Genomic DNA, 26,298 nt, shown 5'->3' with positions numbered 1-26,298 from the left:
TTTAAAATTTTGATGATAATTTGTTTACATTTTATATGAAGTAGAAGTCATTGATTTATATTTTTTTTCCAAATTGGAAATTCTAAATATTTTGTTTCTCTCGAAATTGTAGATATTTTAGAATTCCTTCAAGCGCAAACTCCATTAAGTCAAATTTAAATTTTATGTTAAACGTTTGAATAAACGAAAATCAAGCAACTTCAATTACTGACAGTTCATTAAACAAATCACACATTGAAACGCATTGAGATACATTCCAAAATGCGTTTCAAGCAATTGTATTCTCATCATGTTCATACGATAATATGTAATATTATAGAAATGTTCTTTTGATGTTCATAATAACAGAAATGACATATGACAAATGGCAAATGAAAAATGAAAAATTCTGAATATATGTTAAAGTTATGGCGTTTAATGGACAAAAACAACAAATTTTGTGCATTTCGGCAACATGACTGCCTTTTTTATGTATCAAAATATCTGCACCTTTTGACAGTAGTTAGCTAAAATATACGTTCGAACAACGCATAAGACAGAGAGAAGTTAAATCAGCATAAATCACTGCTTTTGAATTGCTGTCAACTTAAGCAAATAGGGAAGTTATTGCTCCTGGACCTGCTGAAGATAGAGGTTCTAGCTCCTTACTTAAACTATCTGGAATGCGTACAATTATATGTGCTGGCAGTTGTGTCTTGCAAATCTTTGCCTGTCACATGCTGTGTGACAGTGACATGCGATTTGGCTTTGGCTTTATGTGCAGGGCGGCATAATAGCACTAACGTCGAGGGGCGTAGTGCGAAGTTGTGCTCGGCAGTGGCAGTGGCAGTGACATTGTAGTTGTTGGCCGTTGATGATATTAACACAGGCAGAATTTGACAAATACTTTTTACAAAACATATTTCTAAATTATGATAACTGAAACAAAAAGACAGATACTGCACTTTGTTACATGTCACTCGCAGTTACTCGTTATCAAATTATAAGAGTAATTTCTTTTTTAAGAGTTATGTATAATTCTAGAGAATATCCATTTAATTTCAATGATAAACTAGCAAAGTGTGAAAAGTGTGAAAAATGTGAAGTGTAAAAGTTCTCCTTAACAATTTGACTTGATTTGCAAATTTTTATTTCAACTCTGATTACAGTGCAAATGCTCAACATCTCTGAAATCATATTAAATTAAACCAATAAATAAGTAAAATTTTTATAAAAAGGAAGAAAATTATGCTCAAAAACAATTGTGACAAATACATAAAAAGACACTTTCAATTTTGATGACAATTGCAGTTATACATTCTCTACTCCAGCACTACGACATCGTTTAACTACTACTAAAGCTCAAACTTTTCTTATAACTGCTGTTTTGCTTACTTCATCTATTCTACAAATCGCACATTTAATTTTACTACATAGTTTTGTCTACTATCAAAAAAAAAATAAAAACTTAAATTAAAATTTAAATTGAAATTGAACATCTAAAGCTAAAAAGGATTCTTAATTAATCGAGTACCATAAAAAAATCGTTTAACGCAGTTGCAATTAAAACTCCGCAGTTAAATCTTCGCTTTTAAAATCGCTCAATAATCTTATTGTACGTCACCAGTTGTATGAGTAATAGCGCGATGGTTGCTGTAGCAATTTGTTGTATTTTGGTTCTATTGGCAGTTTTTATTGTGATCATCATAGTTGTGGGGCAGACGATGGGTGAGCCCAAGTGAGATAAGCTTCAACTGGGACCAGGAAATTTCCCAGATGGATAACAAAGGCCTCCAAATTGTTAGTTTCTACCTACAGAATTTGCCAAAATTGCCATCATATTAGTTTCCATTAAATCAATGCATTTTTATATCAGTGCATAAGAGAAACAAATTGAAAACATTTTAACATTAACATGGTATGAACATTTATTGGAACCCATTGTCAGAACCACCAATTGGCTGTGATGTGAAACATTTAGAGATTTGAAATTAAAAGTAATAAAAATTAAACTATCATCGTAATAAATAAAAAACAAAACATTACTGCATTATTCTAAAATTATATCAATTGAAATGCATTTCTCACGTGTAGCTCTCATATATACGTAATTTTTTCTTGTTATAAGTCAATAAAATGCAATTTGCTTAATACTTAATAATAACAAAAAAAAAATGTAGTGTTTTGATAAATGTGTTAAAATTTAATTATCGTTTTTTTTACAAATTAACTACATAATTAAGAGTTTTTCTATAAATAATTTAAAACAACAACACAAGCAGCTAAATAAAGTTGCAGCTAAATAAAGTTGCAGCAACATGTTTACAAGCAAACTTCATATATAAAACATCAGCATTAGATCGAACTGTGGAGTAACATGCAAATGCAACCAACACAAACACAACTAAAGAGCATCAAATTAAGCATGAAAAAATCGCGAAATAATAACTACAAACACATCCGTAAAAAATAAAATAGAATAATGTAAGGAAAGAAAAAAATGTCATTAAAATCGTTTATGGAAAGTAAAATCAACAAATGTGGCAGGAAATGTTCTTTTAGTATTGAAAAGAATTCTTAGTTCTTATTTAAAATTATCTACGAAATTAATAACTACTTCAGAAATACATATTTTGGATATGTTGACAAATTATCATATCACTAAAAGCAGGTCACTTTTATTTAAATAATATCGCAATGAAACCGCATTTAATATGGCAAATAATTGAATATGATAAAATAAAATATTTAAATGAAAATATGAAAAAAGTCGCAAACAAAAACCTAAAAAATTATTTCAAAATTAAATAAAATTAATGAATTTATGAAACAAAAATGAAATGTTAAATGAATTAAATTTTAAATGTTATATCAATTTTATATTAAATTGTTTTAATGATTTTGATACTTTTATGAACAAAAACAAAAATGAAAAAAACAAAATCAGTATACAAAGAAAAAAAAACAACTACAATAATAATCTTAAGTACCATAGCACTACGTTTCTCAGTGTACCATCGGTGTATATAGAATTAAAACTATCATGAGGCAAGACAACTTTAATTTGCAACAGTTGCAACCGTTGCAACATGTCAAGGAAACGTGAACACAACAAAAAGTTGAATAAAATTGCATACCACGTAAATACTAAAAAACTATGTTTTCCATTAAAAGTTAAATAAATTAAAATGTGTACTTATATTTATATGCGTGTTTAGTACATGTTTATATACAAAAATGTCATATATATATACATATATTGTATTGCATTAACTTGATAACACTTTTACTTACATGTGTACTTAAACAAGATATGTATAATATATTTATATACATTTTTATAAATGTTACTATTTAAAAAAACTTAGTTTTAATGTTGTGCTTAAGTGTTTACATATAAATATATACTCGTGAATACATAAATAAATAAACAAAAAATATTTTGAGTGTATCGTATATAAAATTTGTCTATAGAATATATTAAATGTGTACCCTTTCATATATTAAATACCACCAAATATTAAATACCATATAAAAATAAACCATCAGGTATAAACTATACTAATAATCGAACTTATATATTGTAATAATTTTCTGTGTTAGTATAGAAGCCAAAATTTATTGCAAATAAATTAAAATTAACTCATTACAAAATATTAAAAGATAAATGTTATCAATGTGTATACTTTTATACACACATATAAAGAAATAATAGATTAATCTAATATAAAATTAGTTTATCTAAAATTTAAACACAATAAATCCAATATAAAGGCTAATATACCAAATAATATAATAGAAAAAAGAATAATATTGCTTAAAATCGTACGTGCGCTGAGCTAAATCAATAAAAAAATACTCCTATATAAATTTATTTTATCAAATATAATATATCAACGACTTCTACACTTCAATTAAAAAAGGTAAGCATTTTAGTTTTCATTCTAATGTAGTTCATTAAAGTATAAACAATTGAATAAGGAACCTTAATAGTTATTATAACCCAATTAAAAATATATACCTGCAAAAGCGTTTCTTACTTCAGTATAAAGTCAAAATTATTATTTATATTTGGTGCACTTTTGTGAGACCCAAAACTATTAATTATGATTATACTGTCTCTTATTAATGTTCAAAAATAATTTTAATAAGTGATAATTAAAAATACATATATTGGACTTGTCATATCAATAAAAGAAAATGCAATAATAAAACTAATTTTAAAAGTTAAACGGATTCAAATAGCAAAGAAAAGACAAAGACAAAAATTTTAGTTGATTTATTGAAATTTTTCTGACCATACAATGCTGTTTCAAGAATTGCCAAGTACTCATCATCAGTGGTCTTAGGAAATATTGTCTTCTTTGCCATTCAAATCCGTCTAACTTTTAGTTTCATTTCCTCATAAAGACGCGTAACTCTCGGAAAGAAAAAACTAACATTAAAAACATTTTATTTCTGTTTTAAAATACATAACTATATTATTAACTTAGTCAAAACTTTATATATTTCAAATGAAATTTGCAGGTCTTAGTTTTTTCTTGACAGGAAAGTGAAAATAATTCAGTGTTCTATTTTTCTAAATAAACCTTTTAGATAATTGTTATATAGTAATTATTTTCGCCATTATGAACTAACTATTTTCTCTTGAGAAATCTTACTTCCGTCTCTTCGATAGATTAAGTTATGAAATATCTATTAAAAATGTAAAATTTCTCTACTTTAAATGTCACGATCACATAAGAACACAATTCTCTCTTACAAAAAATTTAGTTTTATTTTTCTTAATTTTACTTTATGCACCTTATATGCAAAGTAAATGGAACAATTAAAGTCTAAAAGTGCAAACGTTCCGAAATGCAATCTTAATTGAGTGCAACACTTATACCAGAACAATAATTTACAATACCAAAATCGGATGCAAAACCAACCACGGTGCAAAACGTAATAAAACTAACACCAGCAACCGAACATATAGAAATTAACTCGAACTAAATGAACCAGTACATTATAATGGATCTCGTATAAAACCCATAAAGATTGCAGCAAGTACAGAAAATTCAATTTAAATGCAGTAATTTTCTCTACATAAACAACAATCGGTGCAGCTGCACCAATGCTTCGAAGTATTAAAAACTCATTCCAAGTGAATGCATGAGTAAAGGATGAAATTACGAAAATATGTGCTCGAATGGCATAAGGAATGAAAACGGAACCATATGTATGAGCAAAGGAACACTAAAGTTTACATTAACATTTATTGTGGATGCACTTCTGAGAAGCTTAAGTTTCTAAACACAAGTAGGTTTGCTTGCACTGCAGATTAAGTACATATGTTGAAAAGGCCAGGAAAAATTAAAAAAAAAAATATTTACAGTTAAAATATTTTGTATTTAAAAAACAATATTTAACAAGCAAAAAAGGTTTTTTGCATTTAAATGAAAGATTTTTACATTACTTTTATAATTTACAGAATATTTTCTAAAATACTATATCATTGACCTGCTTGCTTTGTTGCACTTTCAAATGGTTCTTTGGCGTGGAAGAAATAAAAAGCGAAAGAACTCTATTTTAGAGGATTCAATCGTAAAGCTCTCCATATTGGAAATAATTTATTTATTAATTCATTTATGTTCTAAAAAAATTCAAGGTTTTTTAACAAAAAGCAGTAACGAATTTAATTTTCGCTTTCCCTATTTGGTTTGCAATCTGTATCGCCCAAATGGAAAGAATCCATCTTTTTAAGAGAAAGCTCCTTCGCAATTGCAAGCCTAACGGCAAGCACTTTTCCAACTCTTTCCTACTAGACTCTGCCAAATTACTAGCATCAACGAGTACCTCCTCTCATTCGCTCGAAGGTACCTCACGCGGCTGCACGCAAATCCCCCCAATACATATCCCTTTACCTCGATGAGTGGGTCTCTAATCTCTCCATCATCCCGTTCTTCAACCGCGACTCTCGTGTTCTCGGCGACAGAGTCCACCGCTAGTTCCTCCGCGTTTGCGTAATAACCAGCTCCCTTCACTAATACCCAATTTTCCTGGTTCACGCCCATGCTTACTAGCTTAGATGAACGTAGTTTCCTAGATATTAAGCCTATTCTTTTAATCTCTCTCTTAATTACTGGAATGGGGTTGCATCCGCTGCACACGGCTGCAATCTTCCATATTCATTCCTAAGAGGTGGTTTTAGTGGATTCAAGTCTCACAAAAATTTAATTTTAAAATATAGGAAAATAGTGCGCAATACATATATGAAAATTCTTTAACAAAAAGTGTCTTCTAAAGTAATAAAGTATTAAGAGATTAAAAATAAAAACATTTTACAAAAAAATCGATATATATAAAATTTTTTGAAAATTTTTCAGATTTCTCATATTTCAATTTATATTGTTTATTGGGGTTATTTTGATTAAAGTCACTCTAATGATTATGGGTTTAGTGTGTATTTACATATGAAGATATTTGAATAGATATAGTCCTCAAAAATAAAAAAATCAAATATGGTAAGTATATCAGCAACTTCATATCCCTTATTTTGGTTTTGTTTAAAACATTTACAATATTTAATAAAATGTTTTTATGTTATTCAATTAAAGCGAAAGCAATTGTTTCTTTATACTAGTTTTCAAGATTTCAAGATTTGTAAATTGGAATTTAATCCTTTGTTATACACACATTTTCTCATTTCTATTTGTTTACACAACAATTTTCCGCTGTGCACCAACTCACCTTCCAGTTGAAAAAAGATTACTCATACGCCAAGTAAACCTTGTTGACACAATCAATTCCAGCAACAAAAACAAAATTGAACAAATGGCGCCATTTGAAATTAAACATTTTGTTTGTTTATATAAATAATTCAAAAAGAAGACATTATAAATGCTTTGGCTGTACACAAACTTTGAATACCCTTTACACGTTTCACACATATTATTTTTATTTGATTGAAATAAATATTACTTTTTATGTGTGTATTTGATTTAAAATATCTAAAGTTACTATATACATAATAAAAGTATTAAAATCAATTTTAAAAAACAAAAAAAGTTAGGTTGGAGTTGCGGCCTTGTTTCCAAAAAGTCCACTTGAGCTCTAATGATAGCCCATTGTGGTACCACAGGAATATAATTGGTACATAGATTTAAATCAGTCAGCCAATACCAAAAAGGTAACGACTCCCCCATTAAGTAAAGGAAAACCAACCTGACAGTTCAATAAACTTGGCCAGGTCCCTAACATTACAGAATGACAGCTCAGTCAGTTCGGTGAGAAAAGGAGATCCGAAAATTTTTAATCTTCTTCTAGCTAAAGAAGAACACTGACACATAAGTTGGAGCACGGTCTCCTACGCATCCTCAGAGCCACAACCTCAATGTAGTGCTACCAAAAATTTGATCAATTTAATGAGGAATTTAATATATAAAATTCAATAAAAAGAAAATTGTATAGGAAAAGATTGAAACTGATCAGAATAGTAAGTGGTTTGCGGTAGTAGGAAATACTTTCGTGAGCTAATACTTAAAATTAAAGCTTGCACAGTTCTGTTGCAAGCATGGTATATGTTCCAGAACTTGCTAAAATTGGTCCTTATTAAAAAATGAGGAGGAGATAACTGTATGATAAACTCCTTCATTTAATAATTTTTGTCAATTGATTTACCAATAATTGTAAAAAAGTCAAATATATATGTAGGCGAGCAACATTTGAAGAATTCTTCTTTATGAAAACTGAAATATATATAGTGGTTCTTTCTCAAATCAGAAATTAGCTTTACACTGTAATTCAATTTCAAATAGCTGTTAGATATCTTTTCCATATGAATCATTAAATGAAAAATATAAAAATTATTTAAACACACTTTTGTGGAAGAACACAAATATTCATCCTTAACTATGTTCATCTATAATACAGTCTTAACTTTTCACTATATCGATGTATATTTTATTTCGTCTATCAGTTTCAAAATAAATAATATATACTTTTAATCGGATTTCCAAAGTCAACCTTACTGTGTTACAAATGTCACTACAAACTTTATATTGCATTCGAATGTTTTGTATGCTTTGAGAAAAAAGGGGAAAAAATCTCAGAAAAGCACACTTAACTTATAATAGTAAGTATTTCCAGTTCCGTTTCCGTTCTCAATGTATGCAAAAACAAAAAGGTTTGATCGGAAAATGTTGTTGGTTAAAAGGAAAAGTGAATATAATCCAAAAGTGTTGGAAATTGAATTTACACAACATTAAATATGAAAAAGTGAAGAGGCACATACAAATATACACTTCACTTGTATATCTGAGCTTTCTACTTCACACCTACGGGAGCAGTCACATTTTCATACATATATTATGCTGAGAAATGCTTTTAAAACAAAATCCATCAAATTTTGACTAAAGGCATTCCATATTATTAATTTTGCTGTAACTCACGTATTTCTGTAGCTTATTTTCATGCAGATTAGTATGACTTTAGAAAAGTATTTCACTTTAGAATACATACAAACATGTTGAGGTTGAGATCTCCTCCTACATGTTTCGATATAACAATATTTGCATTAGAATAGCATAAATTTGCGTATATAGCAACGATATCTGTTTACTGCCTTCCCAGTTACTAAACTGAAGATATGAATCTGAATTATATTGAAGAGATCAAATATTTGTCATAATATAAAAGTAATTAATATTCCACTAATCATTTTCTTTAGTTAATTAAATATAAAGTGAAACTAGAAATAACTTCATGCAATAGTTTAAGTATAAGAGTGCATACATATATCAATAAAATCAATAAAAAAAATCTAAAAATGTACATTGTGTTGTATATCAAGAAAAAAAATTAAATGTTTCTTAAATTTAATATATAATACAAATGAACTCAGTGTTTTGTAACATATTTGAAGTGACAGTCGTAGTTGATTTGTTATCTTAATGCCAATGATAATGTTGATATTCTCTTATAGTGCAAAAGTCAATGATTTGAGCTCATTCAGCCAGAAGTAACAAAAGTAAACACATTTACACTTGACTGAGTTCACACAAAATAACTTTGTTTCTTTAAAAAAAATGAAGAAAAATCTCAACGTTTTTTAATGATTTTTTACTCATGAATTTTATGAATAAAATAAAAGTTTCGTAGAACATATACAATAACTAGGAGTAGTGCTCACCTAGTATGAATGTACACACTTCAATTCATTTATTTTACAAATTAAACATTTATTATAATTTATTAATCATATCAATGTAATTTACTTTATATAAAAATTTATATTTTCTTTAATATTTTCAGGTATGTTATTACCGAATGCAAAGAGTAAGTGCAATATTAATAAATAATAAAATTTATATTAACTTTAAGTATTAATGAAGTACGGTATTGAAATCAATTATATGTTCCTATTGAATATATTAAGCCATTGTCTTAAATTTAAAAGATATAAGATAGTTTCGCTTCATTAAACATTTAATCCTTCCAATTAAACTGATGGATTCTATGTAGAGCTTCTATACTTTCGTAAACCTTTCAATGTTTGCTACAGCTGTGGTTAACGACTTATTAAGAAATACCAAATGAAATACCAAAATATAATTTCTCTTAATTTTAATTACAATAATTGAAAAATTATTATTTCTAAGAAAAACAATAACTTAATAAATTAAAAGAAATTGTAATCTTCTTCAACAATATCTTTTATTAATCTTTATTAATAAACAATTTATAATTGCAAATAACAGTACTTATAGTTATAAAGTTAAGGATAACAGTCTTGAAAATATATCAAACATCAAAGTGAACATAAATTTTAGACTTAGAAATTCTTTACTATGAAATTAAATTATTCATTCTTATTCAATGTTATAAAGAAATAAAAATTTCAACTTACATCTAAGTTGGCAGCTCTACCAATCTTAAGTGCTTGAGGAGAATATTTGAAATTCATTTAAGCATTCAATTCAACTGATTATGATTAGCTTAATTGATATTGAAAGTAATTATAAAATTATTGGAAAATAATTAGATAGTAGACTACATAGCGAAGAGCCCTTTCCCATTAATAGCACATGTGCATAGTGCATATAGAACACATAGATGTACATATATGCACATCTAAAAATATATGTGCAATCAATTAATAACAGGAAATTACACAATTTGTATGCAAATCGAAAAACCCCGGTAGTGTGAAGTAGGGAGCTTAGCACTGAGTAGCAACATGGCTGCTGCACGTGTAGCTAATGTAAGCAGCATGCAGCATGCAACAAATGCTGTTTAGAATGCAGAAATATATTCTATATGAATTATAAGAAAAATGAGTTAAAATTCTATGATATTAAATAAAAAATGGAACAACTGTCTTAGTAGGAACGGCATACCTATAAAAGCAAAATGGAATCTATTTCTAGCAATAAGTAGAGCAATACAATCATATGGTGCTCAAGTATGGGGTTGTACTCTGTTCGAAGAGGTGGATAAACTACAATTATACTTCTTAAAGAAAATATTGAGAATGCCACAATTTACGCCAACATATATTTTAATGTTAGAGACTGGGGCGGAAGATGGACATTTATATACCTTAAAATTGCACCTCAATTACATTTTCAGAACCATGTATATATATGGTACCGAAAGATTACCCAATCAATTGACCAAAAAATTGTTAAATCTTAACCTTTCTTGGGTGCAGGTTCTAAATGAGCTGGGAAATGTTTGCGGCATAAATTGGAATCAACAAACAGCATCGCGAAATCTTTGGAAGGCAAATAATGAACTGCTGTTGACATTTCTGAAAGCTGATTTGAGGGAAAAATATATAAGTAAATCCCAACAAACTAACCGAATATATAAAGACTTAACACCATCACTAGGAAAGGAATATATAGCTGACATAACACATATTAAAAATATCACCTGGATACTCAAAGCAAGAAGTAGCATGATACAGCTAAATGGAAACAGATTTGATATATATACGAGTAGATCTGCGCTCTGTAGTATGTGTAATTTAGATGAGACTGAAGATATTGTGCATTTTCTTGGTCGTTGTCCTATTCTACAAGAGTTCCGATTGGCTTGCTTTGGTAAAGCTATTCTATCTTATGAAGGCATTATAAATGTTTTAAACGGTTCGGAGGTAGAATGGGTAAGAGTAGCAGAATATGTAAAAAATTGTATAGCATATCGGTATTATTTAATATCACAATATAATAATTAATATATAGTTTGTGGCTCTTCTATCATTTATAATGTGTTTATACTAGTTTATTGTTATACTCACTATTGCAAAACTACTTTTAATACTACTATTACAATATAAGTCGACGGACGACATCGTGTCACAGTCGCTATTTTAGTTATATTTATTTTTATATTTATTTATATATTAATTTAAGATACATCATATTGTAAAAATGAAATTTAAAATGAAAATAAATATACATACATACATACAATAAAAAATTATTGATTTTATGTAGCACTTAATGCATTTGCTACATAATTTTTATTTTTGATATTTTTAACATGGAATTGCTATTAGCCTACATAAGCAATATGTAAAAACTCTCAAATATTCTTTTCGGAAATATCGGAAAAATATTTTTTTAACGCATATTTATTTATTGCTGTTTTTTATGTTTTAAATGTAATTTAACTAAAATGCAAGATGCAAATTTCATCAAACAAAATTTAATGGCAATCAAGCGTTAAGTGCATGTGCAACCAAATCAAAACTTTCTGTTCCATTTAAATGAATTTTCCTATAATTTCATGGTTTGGTTTTTTCCGATTTTTTTTACCAACAAGGTTATATAGAAATTGATCAAAGTTTTCAATGATTTCATGGTTCCATTGATGCTTGCTATCGAACAGCCTGAATTGCTTTAAGTAACGACGAAATCAAACAATTGTTTCAATTAAAATTGTTTTAAAATAAAACAAACAACCTTTTTAGAGGGTTTGCAATTTTCACTTGAATAACTGATTTTGTAATTATAAAATTGATTTAGCTATAGGGCTCATATTAGAGAAGAAGACATCTTCTTTTAAAAACAATCGAAAAAGTAAACAAAATTTTATTTAACAAATTGAAAAATGCACACCAAAAACTAGAAAAAAGAATTAAATTTTCTGTTCAGTACTAACAGTTAAAATATTTTTAAAAATTATATTAAAATAAGCCTAGATTTTTATTATACCACATAAAGTCTTTTAGCTTAATTATAAAGACATTTAGGTTTTGAATGCAATAGATTTGCAATGAATGCATTTACCTCATTCTTAGCGTTACCATGATGAGTCTATCGTCCCTGCTCGGGCGCCAGTTAAATATTAATTTTCATTCGTCCGGTATTCCGTGTTTCTTGTTCGATAGATCAAGTAGAAGAGACCGAGCGCACTTTTGCGGAGTTGAGAGCTATCGAACAAGTGGATGTCCCGTTTGGTAGCAACCATGTGTTCAAATAATATCGCATGATTACTCCGTTAATGAAACTAAGCAAAGGGCCGGATTTGGGAGACGCGTGTTTGGGAGACACAAAGTTTTAAACTCATACGTGATTATGATACAGTATGACTTAACCAGCCTATACTCCTCATACACTTCAACAATTTAAGCTTATTCTAAAGAAAGTGATACACCTATTGTGTTATTCAAAGTAATTGGCAACTATTCATAAAGAGATTAGGAAAATATAAGCCAATGAAATCCCCCAACTTTTCGTAAAAAAATTGATTTCATCAACTTGTATATTTCATTTTATTTCCTTAAAATAAATAGAATAAAAAAATGTTATTTCCCAACAAATAGAAATATTTCTCAATCGAAAATATGTACAAGTAACAGTCATCCATACTGTATAACTCCAATATGTACCTGTACATAACTTTAATTATATGTCACTTTAACTGTTCCATTGAGAAAAACTCTGTTAATCAACTCTGTGACAAATTTATTAACTCTTTCATATCAATGAGATGCTTAACGCAGCATCTGTATATACTCATAACGTATTCATATAAACTTATTTGAAAGTTATTGTTGGCTCTAAAATTATGTCACCCAATATTAATAGCCATTTAAATGGGAAAACTAATACTTTATCGCAATATTGTCCTTTATATAAAATAAACAAATGGACCATTACGGCAGTATCAGCAAGAACACTCAACTCATGATGCATCATTTATACGCCCGTCATCCAGTCGTCAATTGTTGTCAATTAATCAATTCGTTGGAGATGAATGTGTCAGTGGATGGCGTACAAAATGACGCTCATCTATTTGATGTTTCAACGCCGAAAATTTTGACAACATTTGACTTTTTTGGTACTTTCATTCGAGTACATGAGTTATATGCTCGAAGCATTCTTGCTCCGATAGTACCACGTAAGTGTTGGTGTTGCCATATATGGTAGGAATTTTTACACATTAATTCTCATTTTCATGAAAACATCAAACATAGATGCTCGAAGGTATTTGCTGTTGTCAGCTTACAGCAAAAAAACAAAAGTACAAAAAAACTAAAAAAATATTAACTAAACTTTAAGAAAATAACAAACAAAAATGTTTAACAAATGACTATGTATGGAAAAATGTTGGTTGGATGGGCCCCATTATCCTTACGAACAGAGCACGCATATTTTTTGAGTTATGATGTGAAAAAATGCGTAACGCTGACATTACGTGTTTTTTAATTTTTTTTTGTTTCTTGTGTTGTATACTATAGATACAACGAAAATTACAAACATGTTTCCCTTGAGAGTATTCCATTTATATATTCTTGAGTTCAAAAAAAAACAAGCAACATAAAATCAGTTCTATTTACGAACAAAATATTTATTTCATAAGAGAATTTCTTATGTATAAAATTAAGAAAACTGTATATTTATATGTATATATATACCTTCACTCACTGTAACAATTTTGCATTTCATATCAAGATCAAAGTAAACCCTTTAAGTTTGATTTTATTTCCTTTTTAAGCGTCATTTTAAGCGCTTGACTTAATTTTATAAAATTTTTTACTTCCGGTTAAACGATTTTAATCTTTCACCTCAAGCGTACCTAAGTTAATGTTATGCTTGATGATTAATCTTGATGATCTTACTACACTTACTTTAAGACATCCAAACCAACCACACTTAAAGAAGCCATCAAAAACCCGATACGATGGTGTTTCATCATCACGTGCGTAAAATTCCAAGCGAAGAATTTTGTTTTCTTTAGAGGATTTATAATTTTCTGATACATATATTTATATATTTTACAATAAAGTTGTTTACATATATATGAACTTTTCGAACTTTGGCAAAGGCAACCTTCAAACGGATGTCTCCTCAATTTATATTTTCGTGGGTAGTGTTGCTGTGTGTTAGTCACCATTTTTCATGTACAACAAAAAAGTTTATAAAACCAATAAATCTTTAGGAAAAACTTGTTTAGTTTATTAAAATGTCAACGTTTTTATTTGAACGAACATTCGAGTGCAAAACACACAAACCAACTATTTAACAATAAAAGTGTAATAAAAACACAAATAAATTCTAAAGAAATGTTTCTTTAATTTACATACAAATTAGATCTTCAACTTTTTTGTTTACTTCAAATTCAACGCCCCGCCATATTCCTTATCAAAACTTAAATAATATTAAACTTTATTGCAAAAATTATAGGTTATTTTCAGCTCCTTCAGCACTGAAGCTACCGAAAGTATGTTGCTTTTTAGATTAAATTTGAGACGAGCCTTTTAAAGGCTATTAAAGTTTCATATAAGAAAAATGTTTGTATATATAACATATATATATGTTTATATATAACATATAAAAATTTTAAAGCATCTACATGACAAAACCTATGGATATTTATTTATAATTACAGATAAAATATAATAGATATAAAGAACGAATATTTTAAATATATTTTCGTTGCAGTTTCTCTTAATATATGCAAAAAGTTCAGACTTTTTTGTTTATGGAATTTATATTACTTCGTTTACACAATCCAAATCACTTATTGGTACCTATAACTATAGCAGATACCAGAGAACCCTATCAAAAGAAAACAATCTCAACAAAATGGACCTGTCCGAAGAGATAGATTGTAGACTCTGCTTAGAAGCAGAGGAGACAACCAGCCACATTCTATGTGACTGCCCAGCCTTGATCTGGGCCAGGAGGAGGTCACTGAGTTGGGAATTGCTCTCCCCTTCCGACATTAGGAGGTCCTCAACGGCCGACATTTTAGCCTTCATCCGGAAGGCGGAATGTCTTCTGTTCAGTTAGGGTCTGTTGAAGCACAAAAGATCAACATGGTCGCAGTGCTCTGCTCAAATGGGAGCTAGTACCCCGTCCTTTCTCTATCTCTATCAAAAGAAAAACTTAGAATCATCACAGGAATCCTAACAGGGCACCGAAACTAAAATACCACTTTTCAAGACTGGGTATACTTACGGCTGCAAACTGTAGATTCTGTAAAGAGAATGAGAGTAGGCCACAAATGTGCTGTTAGAATGCCCTGCGCTAATGTACATACGGAATAGGCTCCGGGGAATATATATTCTTACGAAAGCGGCAATAAAACTCTGTAAATTAGGTAATATACTACATAGAGACGTACTCTAAACCCAGAAGAGGGCACAAAAGACCCGACGTTCGCAATGTCACATCTCTTAACAATATGGATATTATTTCGTTGTAAATATTGCAGTTATTTTCAATCACATATTTCACTTTTTTTTACGTATCGTTTTCTAAAAGTCTTTTTAATTCATTTTTGAGTTCAGAGTGAAACTCATATGATTCGTTAAGTTATAAACAATATTAGTTAAAGCGAGTAAATGGCTAATATTTTTAAAAATATTGTTGAAACTCTCTTGAGACTTTTTAAAGCTGCCATTAGACCATTTCTTGATTCATCTATAAATTATTTAAAAAGTATACTTTATTCTGATTCATTTTAATTAATAAGTGACTTCGTATACATATTAGTATGTTTTTCATAAAAATTCTCTTGTATGAGTATATGGTATTTATACATAAATAGCTTTTGACGCTGTATGTTATATAAGTATACCTATGACATTTACAAAATACTGCATTTAATTTATCTTCACATCTCTCGTTCAATATTATTTGCCATTCCTCGACTAATATTTAAATTGATGCCGCCATATCCTGCACTTTAATTACAATTCCTTTTTTATGGATGTAATTAAATAAATTTAATATCTTTCTTTATGTTTTTTTTTACCCATAAAAATAAAAATCTACATGTAGATATGATGTATTAGATATATATGCTTGCTTTGTATGTAACGATCTGAACAATATGATACATGGCAGAGTTCAGGTAACCGTATGTATACTGCACACTCAAATATCTTTAAATGGTGCAAAATTTAATAACAAAAATTTTTCATACATTTACAACACTCGATAAATATTTCAATGTCAAAAATCTCATAAATGTTGGCCCTGAGTAACACAAAAAAGTAACCCTAAAAGGAAAGAATTTGAAAAAGGACAAAGCCATACCAAGAAAAAAGCAACTCTAGAAAAGGCAAATATTCTACAAAAGTTATATTAAAAAGGGCCAATGGATCAGGGTTGCAAGCATACACTTCACCGTACTGACACTGACACAAATGCTACTACAAATCAATCAATAATTGCCTATAAACGATACTAAAAGTAGCAGCATCAGCTGCAGCAGCCATAAGGAGAAGTGTTGTAGTAATACATTTGAGGCATTAGTAATGGCAGTAACGTGGCATGTCATCATGATTCATTTTCAGACACATGTGAACACATCACGCCGCAGCAAAATTGCAATGAAATTTTAGTATTATTTTTTATGCCACGGCCACAAACGACTCCCCTAGTCAGCCTTTCTCCGCCTATCCGCCTCTCTGTCTGATGTAACTTAACATACGAGTACGTGTAGATATGCAAAAAATGCTGCAGTTGTCACCACTTAACTTGCAATCAATAGAAACTGCGCTTACCACACTACAGCATCCCGCTATCTCCTTTCATTTCATTTCATGTCTTATGGCTGCTTGCTCTATTGTATTCCACTTCATTTTTCATCTACATAATATCACCAAGTGGCAAGTATCTACAAAAGCAGCTATCACATTAAAAAATACACGAAATTGCATTGAAGATGCTCATTATCAGCATGGAGCACTCTTTGTTATGTCCTCTCGTACAATGAGGAATCTGCGTTGTTATTTCTTCAAAAGGCAGTCACGAATGAAATGCCTGCATAACAAGCACAACAATGACAATAGCATTCAATAGCTTTAATAGTGTATCTTGGAATTGTATAATTTTTTTACATTAGATATCATCTTGACAATATCTTTTACAGATAATTTGACTGCTTTGTATTCTCAACAGCTTTCATAATAAAACGCGGATAAAAGATACTGCAAAGTCTTTTCTTCAATAAAAACGTTCACCTAAACTTTGAACTGAAATTGATTGATTGTATTTTGGTACATATTTTCAAATTGAATGCTAACTTTTATCTTAGTTAAATCATTTTGAAGCTGCGTAAGTAAACATAAATTATACAGAAGATGGATGATAGAAGATAGAATATGTAATGTAATATGTAAAGAAAAAATAATTCTTTGTTATTTGCATTAGAAATGTAAATTTATACCAGAATTTCCATTAAAATTTTATAAAATATCTGAAAACATTCACAAAATAATTAAAAGAAATTCAAATTAATAAGAGAGTTTATACATTTAATTTCAGAAATTAATTCTTCAATAAATTTCTAATATTTATTAACACCTCTTCAATATAATATGTATGTATATCTTTTCTTGTCTTGTACATATTTATCTTTCATCTAATATATCTAACAAATCTAACTTCCGTATGTTTATGTCCGCGAGACTCGAAGAATAATCATAGGTTAACTTAAAATTCATACACACCTCTGCATTTCTATATACATTTAATATTATATAGATTTTATTATCCGAAGTTCACATGAGAACCGAAAATCCAAACTTCTAAATGCAAGCAAATGACTATATGCACACTATTAAAATTTTTTCAATTCATTGCTTCAAAAATATTAACTATTGCTTGATGAAAATCTCTGTAATTTACTAACTATTAGTTGAAATATTATCATATTTTGATACAAACATCAAATATCAAACATCTTATTCCAAATAGATTTTCAAAGAAATGTTACTCGTATATTAGACCACAAACTTTCCTTTTCATTTCTTACAAATATTGGTCTACAAATGGGATTGACCCATTCACACTTTGTGTAGACCGACTGACACCACAAGAATGGTGATTGAGTGGAACGCGATGGGTAGCAGAAGATAAGGCAGACCTACACACACTTCAAGAAGGCAAATTGATATGGAAATATCACACATGCGGTTGAAGCTACTAGCCAACAATAGTACCGAGTGTATCCCTATGCTCTTCCTAGGAGTTAAAGGATTCAACATATAATGTATATATTTGAAAGATAATAGAACCATACATTTCTTTGTAACTATTGATAATACAATGCCAATTTTTTTACTCTTCTAATGAGTATTTCTGTTTAAAACTATGAGGAACTAATATCATTTTATGTGATTAGATCGAATTAAAATTATTGGTCCACTTTAAAAATTCTTCTTGTTTTATGGCGTTCATGGACTGTTGCTGTTTAGAGCGTAAGAGAAAATAATAATATTAACAAATAAAATTAATTTTTTAATTTTCGATAATAAAAAATTAATAGAAATAATGGTGCCATTTTTTATATTCAAGATTTGCAAAGTAAGATTCGGCTTTACATAAACTATCTTTTATATGAATATATACCACATTGATTAATTATACTATTTTTGATTTTTATTTTATTTTTATTGTTTTAATTTTTTTAACCTGAACGTAATATTTGAATGATAGGATGAAAGACTTGATAACCAATTGTAACAACCCGTGCCGACTATATATACACTGATTTAATGAATTACTGAAATACCTGAGCATATTTAAAACACCACAACATTTAACAGTTAGTAATTAAAATTATTTTCATTTCTCACAAAAATCATTAAAAACCCAAAAGAAGTGACCCACAAAAACCTAACATAACATAGGTTCAAAGCTAATGGCTTGAGGTCATTCAAGTACAACTGACACAACAAAACAATTTACACTTCACTTAATTTGCACAAATGTTTGCCAACTTTATTGCTAAACATAAAAGGACACCCATAACCAACCTTTGTGATCCTTACACAGTACGGAAATAAACGAAAAGGACGTCAACCAACCAAAAGGACGACTTGACCAAGACGAGGAATAAAAACTAAAAACTTTCAAAGTGAAATAAACAGTTTTAATTGACAAGCTGCTGACTTCAATGAGACATTTTTATATTATAATGACATTGTTGGTTTTAAAAAGTACGAGTGTACATATGTACATATGTATATGCGTATTGTATATATTAATTTTCCTTTTAACCTTTATATGCATTTTTTATATAATATTTGTATATCAAATTATGAGAAATTAAATTAAATTTGTTACTTTCCTTGCTCTTCTCTTGCAGGTACGCATATATTAAGCACAAATCGTGAGTAAAAGTCTTTTCAAAATATTTGATTGAAGTTGTTTTTGGTGTATAATTTGTATAGATTATGTTTTGAATATACGAGTACACTGAAAGACTCTAAAAAATCCATGAACCAGAAAAAGATTTACAGCAAGTAATGCATTTCCTTAAACCACATCACACAATTGCAAATTATAAATATTTTTTTTTATTTTGGCCACTGACAGTCCTTACCAAAAAATAATTCAAACAGAAATTCTGCTCCTCGAAATTTGTTCAACAGCTTCATTTGCAAATGTAGAATAAATCCATAAATCCAAGGGGAGACTTCAGATATCCTCTAACAAGCAGTGACTTAAAATTGCAGTCCAACACACTTTTTATACTTGTAGATACTTTAGTTTTTTCTTTTTTTTTCGTGATTGCGATATTTAAATTGTTCTGAAACTTTAGTAAAATTAAATTTCCTTTCTTCGCTTTCCAACCTTGTTGCTTTAGATACAAATATTTTCAGGATAATATTCAGTAATGAAACGTGAAACGTGAAACGTTTCAACAGCAATTGAATATTTAAAATGCTTATGAAGTTAAATATCTCATAAATTTTAAAATGAACTTAAATGTACACATCTCATAGATTCTTATGCGATTATTTTATTCAATTATTTTGATTTTACAAATATTTCGTAGAAATGGAAATTGAAGAGAAAACTCGTAAAATTCCTTAAGAGTGCCATAACTTTTTTCATTAAGGATAAACTTTTGTTAATTTCTGTGGTTTTTACCTATTATAAAATTGCTTAATTTAAATATTTTTAATGAAGAAATTTCAATTTAATTAAATAAATAACAGAACAAAATAAAAAAGAGAGCAAAGTAAATTTCAAGAATTCTTAATGAGAAACTTTTTTTAATAAGAAACCTAATAAGTTTTTTTATTACCATGACAATTTATTTAATATTGAATGAGATATACGTTTTTGTTATACTACACTACCTGCGATTTTTAATAATAGTTTTTCAACTCATATCAAGAATAAATATATAATTTAATTTTATCAATTACTCAAAATGTAACTCTTATTAAACATAAAATTACATCATTATTTTTAACTCTTGCAAAACAGTGATATATACATATAATATATAAATAAAAATATAAAACATTAGAAAAAATATTAGGAATGCATAAATATACAAAACATAGGCTGTGTGGATGAGTTCACATAGAAATAGAGTAACGCTCTGCTCTAGAAACAGCCTACAAAAAATATAGGACGAGTTGGTAAGATTAGAATAATAGTTACATAGAGTTAAAGAAAATATATCGGTAGAATTCCTAGAACAAATTGCACGTATTTGTTGATAACTAAACTGACTATTCTCATTTCAAAACCCCATTTCAAATTTAAAACTATGTCATACGGAAAAAAAGAGTGCGCAAAACGATAATTAGAACTAATCCCATATACGAATGTGGTGTGAATAGTGAAAAGTAGTGACATTGCAAAGCTGACTTTAGATAGCTTAATACAAACTCTCTGCAATAAAAAAATTAAAAGAATAGTAAATAACAAAATCCTTATTTAAAGTAACAAATTCCATTCCATAAAGTACGTGGTTCATGTAGTTGAAATACTTCCTGACAGACCTTCGAGCAAACGTTTACCACAGTCATAAAAAATAATAGATGTTCTACTTCCTTTCCGAGAATAATATCAAACATAAAAGATATATTTATTTAGTTATAGAAACTAAAGTGTGAAAATATTTAAATTATAATCTAGATATTTTAATTGTAGTATAAATAATATTTATCAATTTTTATTATTTATCCTTGTATAATATGTATATATAATATAGATATAATATAAATAAACATAATATTTTGTTTCTTATCCTTACTAGATACGAACAGCGCAGTGAAGAGAAAGAAAAATTGTCAGTTTGTGTAAAAACAATTGAAGTAGCTCAGGAAGACTAGATAGTCAGAGCCCTTTAATTCTGGATTTTTGTATATCTTATCAATGGTTTTCATGAAGTTTTAGAAATCTTTGATTTTTTACTAATTTTTATGTTACTCTACTATAAATGCATAGATGTGAAAAACAGAGTCTTAAAATTTAAAAAATTACCCATTTCACTTGAAATTTTTCCATAAAATCTTTTGAAAGAACTTCAAAAAACATTTCATTAAATTTTTAAACTCATTTGAGTTCATTTAGTTAAATTAATTACCATTTTTCATTTATTTTTTGGTTGCTTTGAATTTGAACCCATTTAAAAGCAAACAAAAAATATTTTTAGACGTTCATGGAATATGAGTTTTCCAGCAAATTTAGTTGCCTTGAACGTTTTCCTTTTTAATTAAAAACCACGGAGCGGAAAATAACATCTAAAATAAAATTAAAATTACTACAATTAACCGAAATATATTTGCTGCTTTACCCATCAGTAGTAATAATATTTCCCTAAACGCACACATGTGCATATATTTTTCATTAGCACAGGTAAAGTTCCTTTATTCAATGAGGATATATGACGCCCGAAACCTAAACCCAGTTAACCAAGCTTTATTAGAATCCTTGCGCACTTATTTTTATGACAGAAAATATGGCAAATTATTATGATGAGTACATCGCAGCTGTTTTTGTTAATATTGTCGTTGCTGGTAGCGTTGGCTCCAACGTTATGATGACAGCAACTGTCGTTGATTTGTCCTTCTTATTTTATTTTTGGTAAGTTTTATCGGAGCCCTTCCCATATGTAATGCATATGTTTGACAAAATAAGTATAAGATTGTGAGTATGTGAAAGGACATTAAAGAACACCTACTCATATTATATGCTTCAATTAATTTCCTTTTCCTTTTATTATTGTGGAAGTTGTAAAAGGATTTTTTTCGGACGCCTATTTTATTATGGGAATTAAAAACGTTCTTAAACAAATTTTATGGAGATGAGTTTGCCTAATTGCATTAGATTATCATTTTAGCAACTGGACTTTGATATAAAAACTAACTTATTGCATTAATTTTATTTTGATTAAGAACGTATTCCACAAGCTATTTCCAAACTCCATTTTATTATTATGTTTCTTAAAGTATTAAATAGTCATATAGTGGGCTAATTTTGTTAATTTAAAGATTGAAGTTCTAGAAAAGTGGATCAATAGGTTACTATTTTAAATGATTAATTTGTACATAACTAAAAAAAAAGCAAAATTATATCAATAATATTTATAAGAACCAGTAGCTAAGATTAAAATAGCGAGTTTGCAAGTTTTTTAACATTATTTTAGCCAGAGATGGCATCCTTTTTTCTGTTTCTAAGTGCCTTATCTGCTTCAAACGTTGCCAACTTCATGAAATAGTAGCAATATACTTTTATTTAACCATTCTCTTAGATTTTTAAGACAGTGGATAAGGTACTACCAATTTAGTAACATGTGACTAATAAGTTAAAATGGGATTTATTAATGAAACTTTTCTTAACTTAATATAATATATATGTCTTAAGAACTTGTTAAGTTATAAATACGAACATTTTTAAATTCATTTAAATTTAGATCATTACAATAAACAAATGCCTTCGAATAAAGTTTCCTTATTTGAATCGCTATTCACTGTATGATCCTCGAGAAAAATTTAATTTGCTCAATCCCTTGAACAGAATAAAGTTAATAACGCATCATAATTATGCTTTTAATACGAGTAATATCATACGATTATTCACAATCAAGCGACGAATAACAGTCGAAGCTGTTAAAATCATTCGTACCAGTTATATTTTTCTCTTGATAGCCATCAAGTTCATCAAGAATTCTATATTCTTTTGAAAAAAAAAGAAACATTCCCTTTAGACAGATACTAGCCCTTACCCAACACTTATTTTATTCAAATATTAAATAGTAGATAGTAAATAATACTGGCAGTTCATCTCACAAGAAGACGTAACTCACTTAGACTCTGTGATACCATAATTTTAGGAACGCGCTAAGTGCTTTAAGGAACATTTTGGACTTGGAAATCACTATGTCATTATAAATAAATTATAAATAGGGAATAGGGAATATGTTTCTCATTTTTCTATAAGCCAAAGTCAAGCGCCTAACCGATCAACATGCCTGCCTGTAAGACAATATCCCGTGAATATAGTATTTTTGTATTTTACAGTGAGGGACGACCAAAATCAGCAGCTCTGGGATTCCATCCTGATTATAGTCGGTTCATGTCATATGTTTGCTATACCAAAATGTTGGTCCAAGGTTTTGAAATAATTTAAGTCTATCATCAGTTGAACTAACGCCAATGAAATATTCACGTTTATGCAAATTGATGTTATAAGAAGTAGTGTATAATTTCTGGACACTTTGTCCAGTTTATTTATATCCATTACAGATTAATCGAAATGTACAAATACTCCATTCCATTCCATATTCATATATAACATAAATATTAAATTTTAAAATTAAAAACCGTGTCAGTTTTTTTTCTTTTAAACTGTTCAAAGAACTTTTAATGATTAGAGGTTTTAGCTGTCACTTACATAATTCAAACGTTTGAAGAAAGGACTTTTCTGCAAAATACTACCACTTAAATACACAAATCATTAAGCAAAGCAAATGTATAATAAAACACTTTTCACACATTTAGTTTACAGCCATCATAACTGATTATCATTTTAAAAAGGGAATAAACGACATGGGAACCGGGAATCGTGTTTTCATTCACAGCTTAGTACGTCTTTGTATTAACTAATTGTATACTCAAACATATTTAGCTAATCTCGTTTGGGGTCACAAGATGGCAGTGATAAACTTAGGATAATAAATTATGTTTAAGTTCTTTGTAATATTGCAAAAGATGTCAAAATAGAATATAACATACAACATACTCAACAACAAAAATGACAACAGAAAAGGAAATCCTCATTGCACACGAAAACTGCCAACTGCAGGAAAAAGTATTAAAATTTTAAAACGAGCACACTTAAGTCACACTCTTAACACTAAAGCATGCTTAATACCCTTTAACTTACAAACAAAACGCTCGGAAAGGTAAGAAATACAGGGTGTTTCTTACCTCTCCGTGCTGCAGTTCTATACAACAATTGAGTTCTACAGTTATTTTTTCTACTAAAATCACTACAATAACATTTTCTCACACACGAAATACCAAAACAAATACTTAGTCTGAAATCTCTATCCATAACGACTAGTGTTTAGGCTTTCATAATACCCACCTCACCCTCTATAGATCAAACTAAACACATGTCTTCTTTAGTATTCTTCTTTAGTATGTATGTTTTAATATATAAAATTTTATTAAAGACTCAACACTTAAAGGGATTCATATTTACACACGCAACTCATACATCCTTGGGGCATAATTTTGTAATTTCCAAAGTACTGAAGTTGTGGTATCAAGCAACATCTTACTTTATGCTCTGCAAGCTGTAAGCAGTAATATGGGCTATAATGTTTTATATGAAAAGTAAAATGTTTAGGCTTTGATATTAAAATGTTAATACGTTTTCAGGTGCTTAGTGATGTTTTGTGGTGCAATTATGGTTTACATATGTTTCAAGAAAACTTTATAAATGTTACTTCTAGGTATAGTTAAAAGTAATTGCTGCCTGTTTATATTTTCAATTACGAAAAACTTTGAACCTGTTTAAATTTATTACAATTTACATATTTATTTGTAATTCTTAATATCGCTTATTAAGACAACCATATTCAATCTAATAAACTAATTTAACGATTATCTAAATATTTAAAAGAGTTTTAAGTAAGCCTTGGCATTCAGACTAAATTAACCTATATTTTTCATTATAAAATATAACACAATTAAAGTACATATATATTTCCATATATATATATTACGTATGCACTTGATACTTTTATTGAGAAACAAGCACCTTGAACTATTTATATGACAAAAGTATTTATATATTTAAATTTCAAGATATTTTTAAAAGTAAGTAACAAGCATGTAGTAAGTATCAATACTTTCGAATTCAATGACTATGAGTAGCACACCCCATTGGGAATAGAAATAGGAATAAATGGGGTACTAGCACCCAATTGAATCATAGAGCACTGCGACGATGATTGATCTTTTGTGCTGCAACAGACCCTAACCGAACAGCAGACGTTCCGCCTTCCGAATGAATGCCAGAATTTCGACCGTTGAGGACCTCCTAATGTCAGAAGGGGAGAGTAGTTCTTGACCCAATGACCTCCTCCTGGCCCAAATCCAAGCTGGGCTAGCATACCCCATTACACCATAAAAAGGATGCAACTTAGTATTAAAGAAATATGAAAGGCATATTATCTCTCTTGTATTTTTTTCTAGTTGCTTGTGATTTCGAACAACCTCCATTCCAAATATAACAGTACAATGATCTAATCTGCTGATTAAACTATTAGATCGTGAAGTATGAACAACTTTTCGGAAACCATTTCAGCTCATAAAATTTAACTTTACAGCTATTAGTTATTGAATTTAAATGAATATATCATATGAGTGAAGCAAGTATAATGAGAAATATAACTTTAGTTCTCATAAATTTTGATTTTTCTGCTTATCGTTCGTAATTAACATTTTACAAATAAAAAAGCTAACCGCACATATTATTAAATACATAAATTCTCAATTACAAATTTACAAGTTAATTTGTTTAGCAAAATCTGAAACATATTTGCATTTCTATTTGC

The 26,298-nt window shown here is 28.8% G+C and overlaps 1 protein-coding gene across 2 annotated transcripts in view; it reads left to right on the top strand.

Annotated features, from left to right (window-relative positions):
• The window catches only part of LOC119678468 (cubilin-like), a 111,570-nt gene that overhangs the window by 70,072 nt on the left and 15,200 nt on the right, over nucleotides 1-26,298 (top strand). Inside the window, exon 5 of one of the 2 annotated variants that reach the window (XM_038090308.1) lies at nucleotides 19,576-19,599. The exons of the other annotated variant lie outside the window; for it this stretch is intronic. Within the exon in view, the coding sequence (XP_037946236.1) occupies nucleotides 19,576-19,599 (24 nt within the window). The remainder of the gene's footprint in view (nucleotides 1-19,575; nucleotides 19,600-26,298) is intronic. 2 annotated transcript variants of the gene reach the window in all.

Source organism: Teleopsis dalmanni, chromosome 2 (assembly GCF_002237135.1).
Source record: "Teleopsis dalmanni isolate 2A chromosome 2, ASM223713v2, whole genome shotgun sequence".
NCBI classification, from domain to species: Eukaryota; Metazoa; Arthropoda; class Insecta; order Diptera; family Diopsidae; genus Teleopsis; species Teleopsis dalmanni.
This window is presented reverse-complemented; position numbering and strand designations above follow the sequence as displayed.